The sequence below is a fragment of the Aegilops tauschii genome, chromosome 5, assembly GCF_002575655.3.
Source record: "Aegilops tauschii subsp. strangulata cultivar AL8/78 chromosome 5, Aet v6.0, whole genome shotgun sequence".
Classification (NCBI taxonomy): domain Eukaryota; kingdom Viridiplantae; phylum Streptophyta; class Magnoliopsida; order Poales; family Poaceae; genus Aegilops; species Aegilops tauschii.
This window is the reverse complement of record NC_053039.3, coordinates 469,350,567-469,354,117: the sequence shown is the minus strand read 5'-3', so window position 1 is coordinate 469,354,117 and position 3,551 is coordinate 469,350,567. Positions and strand designations below refer to the sequence as shown.

The 3,551-nt window shown below is 50.6% G+C and overlaps 1 protein-coding gene across 1 annotated transcript; it reads right to left on the bottom strand.

Annotated features, from left to right (window-relative positions):
- Window positions 1-266: 266 nt before the first annotated feature.
- Window positions 267-2,441, bottom strand: LOC109733112 (receptor-like protein kinase FERONIA). Its single transcript, XM_020292310.3, has one exon. It carries the CDS (start codon window positions 2,183-2,185, stop codon window positions 1,046-1,048), a length of 1,140 nt encoding a protein of 379 aa, XP_020147899.1. The 5' UTR covers window positions 2,186-2,441; the 3' UTR covers window positions 267-1,045.
- Window positions 2,442-3,551: the final 1,110 nt, after the last annotated feature.

Genomic DNA, 3,551 nt, shown 5'->3' with positions numbered 1-3,551 from the left:
AGAAAAAAAATGTTAGGACCAGTTGCGAGTCGAGGTTGGACTTGTAACTATGACAGAAAAAGTCGCTACTAGTTTGCTAGTCGAGTGTGAACTTGTAACTTTGACAAAAAAAAGGGTCGAGGCCCGATTGCGAGTCAATGATGGACGTGCAAACGAGGCAAATAGAAAGCCTAGTTGGGAATATATGGTAGAGTTGCAACTGGGGCAGGCAAGTTGCCTGTCGAGGGTGGACATGCAACTTGATCGGGTGAGTTGTTTGTCAAAGAAGGACATGCACTGGCCCGCTATGGCCAAGTAACGTATCAAGAATGGGCATGCAACTGGTAGATGTCGGGCAAGTTGTGTGTCAAGGGTGAACAAGCAACTGAGTCGGGCGAGTACCCCTGAAGAACTCGGAGGCGAAGGAGTTGCGGCTGGAGGCGGAGTCCGCGCTGGAGTTTGTTCACCCTTAATGCCCTTAAGCCAAGTTGTGTACAATAGTGGATTTTTCATAAAAAGAAATTTCATAAGAAGGAATGAATTAGAGGCATTGGTATTATGACTAAAAAGAAAGAAAATAAAATAATAACAAAAACAAAATCAATATCAAAATAATGAAGTTTATAAGGTAGTGGCATTGGTATTAACCTTTAGGAAAAGTAGTGGTTGAACCTACCCTCGGTGCACCCACGCAAGAAGACATATAGAGCTCCTCCGATGTCATTTGACCACCAAACTTGGCAAGCCTCTTTAACATTTGTTGATGATCATTCCCACAAATTTTCAGATTTTTTCAAAATGTTTTGGTATGTTTTCTTGCGTGGATGCACTGTGGGTGCACCAAGGATGGGTGTAGAAAACCACTCTCTACCCTTAAAAAGTAAGAAAATAAAATAAAATTCAAACAAAATCAAAATAATGAAGTTTCCTAAGAAAGAAGCGGGCCAAACCAGCTCACAAAAACAGTCCAGAAAAAATACGTCAAGAAATCGACTAACACAATTTCAAAATTCAAGCTGCTACCTACAGTGAATTAGCAAATCCGCTAAAATAAGTGCAAAAACCACTACACATACAACATATGATTTTGTTGTATCAGTGGTTTATTTTGCATCGGCATGGAATTAAGCAGCTGCATCGCCAGCTCTAGGTTGGACAACACGCCCCCCATGGTAGGCCGCTCCATGCCTTGGTCAGCGAGGCACTTCACGGCCGTCTCGGCGAATTTCTCGAGGCATTCTGGCGTGATCTCGTCCTTGATCACCGGGTCGACGGCGTCCGGCAGGGTGCCGTTCCGCTGGCAGGCAAGCGCGTAATTGGCGAGGCTGACCTGGTCACTTGGCAGCGCCGGGTTCAGCGCCGTCCTTGCCATAAGCACCTCGAAGAGCACGACGCCGAAGGAGTAGACGTCTGACTTGTCAGTGAGCTGCTCCCGACAAAAATACTCCGGGTCAGTGTATCCGTAGCTCCCGTTGACATGACTGGTGCTGAGGTGCATTTGGCTCGCCCTGGTCAGGGCGGACTTGGGGAAGCCGAAGTCCGACACCTTGGCGACCCAATTCTTGTCGATGAGGATGGTGGTGGTCTTGACGTTCCGGTGGATGATGCCGCCGGTGTGGAGGTAGTGCAAGCCCCGCGCGGCACCGATGCACATGTGGAGGCGGTGCCGCCATGAACATGATAGCACCGGCTTGCCGCTGTTGTTGTACAGGTGCTCCCGAAGCGTGCCGTGCTCCATGTATTCCCACACGAGGATCATCTCCTTCTTAAACAGACAAAAGCCAATGAGGGAGACAAGGTGCGGGTGCTGCAGCTTGGACAGCGCCTCGATCTTCGCCTGGACCTCGTGCATGCTCTGCTCCGGTGACGGGTTCCACCGCTTGATGGCCACTTTCTTGGTACCGTCGTCCACGACGCCGCAGAACACTTTCCCAAAGCCGCCCACGCCGATCACCAGCGACTGTGCGAAATTACTGCTTGCCTCCCTTATCTCCTCGAATGTGAACGACTTACCAACGGCGTAAGAGTTGTATTGCGGCAACCACCTTGCAGACGTGCGTGACCCGGCGTCGCTGAGCTCCCTGTTCTTCTTCCTCTTGTTCCTTTTGTGGTACAACACTACAGCCACACTGATGGCCACGATGATCGCGGTAGCGGCCACAACGGCAAGCAAGATCAGCAATGGGTGACGAGCTGTGTCAGCCATGTTCTGCCGTGCACGGACTGACACACAGGTGGAGTGAGGCGGCCGGGCCAATGCAGAAGGAAGGAGATCTAGAGATTGGTGATTAGGACATGCATGGTTCGTTTGGATCGGTCAGAGAGAACAGGGGAAGAGCTAGTCACGGAAAGGAGGGATGGAGTGGGAGCGTTTGTCGGGAGCCAAGTCTTCAAGAGGGCTTCTGCCTTGGATGAGAGCCACAACTCAAAAAAGGAGACGAGAAAATTTCAAAAAGAAAGAAAGAAAAGGAGACGAGAGGCAGGTGTGGGAAGGGGAATAATACTACATCTACTAACAACTTACGAAGCCTCACTTAACTTTCCTTCACAACATTCTCTCTCCCCGCCTGATTTCTAGGGGGTGGGCCCCTCCTCCTCTCTAATCCCAATCACAGTTTGTCGTCTGGTTATTTACGTAAAACTTAAAGTAAGTTTTATTAGATGTAGCATTGCTCGTGGAACGGGTAATACTACACCTACGAGTCAGCTGGGGGATTAGTATCGGAGGATTGGGGAGGAAGGGGCCCACCCACTTGAAAATGGGGAGGAGGGAGTTATTTATCCAAAACTATCACACTTGGGGTTAGGGTAACAACTTAGTACCATATTTGAGTCAGGGCATAAAAAACCATCAACTTTGTGCCTAACGACTAACGAAGATCACTGATTGTCTGATAAGCACGTGTCATGGAATTGTCCTCGTCTTGGGCTTCATGAATCGTCATAGTTATAACCCGGCCCCTCCTAGGCGGGTCATACCTAATAGTTATATCCCCAACAGCACGTGAAAACAACAAAACTGACAAGTTGGGTCCACCTGTCAAGATGACATGGCTTGCTTGTGTGGACAATATGCTGAGTTGGACAAGGTTCCACCTGTAAATGACTCAAGTATTTATCTCTTTTCCATTTTTGCTTTTTCTCCTTGGGATTTTCTTCTTGGGCTTTTCAACAAACAGGTGATGGGCATTTCTTCCTGCACGCCGCCGGCACAGCTCGATGCCCTTGCTGGTCATCCGAGACATGGCCGTCGTGGCTAGCCGCTGGAGCTCCCCTCGCCGCCCTTTCTTTTCCTTCCTCTTCCTTCCTCCCTGATCTCTACAATGCCTGGATGCCATGCCTGCCTTCATGGATGAACTCCACCTCGCCGCGTTGCCCCAGCCCTCTACAGCGCTTGGATCCGACAAGTTCGATCGGTAACTCGTGTGCGCCGTGGTGGAGCGCCATGGCCGTGCCCGTGCTTCCGTGCTCGTGGCGACCGCTAGAGGCCCTGGCCGCGCCCGAGCTCGGGACGCCCGCGAGGAGGCCCTGGCCGCGCCGCCGTCGTGGAGCACCATGGCCACGCCCGTGTT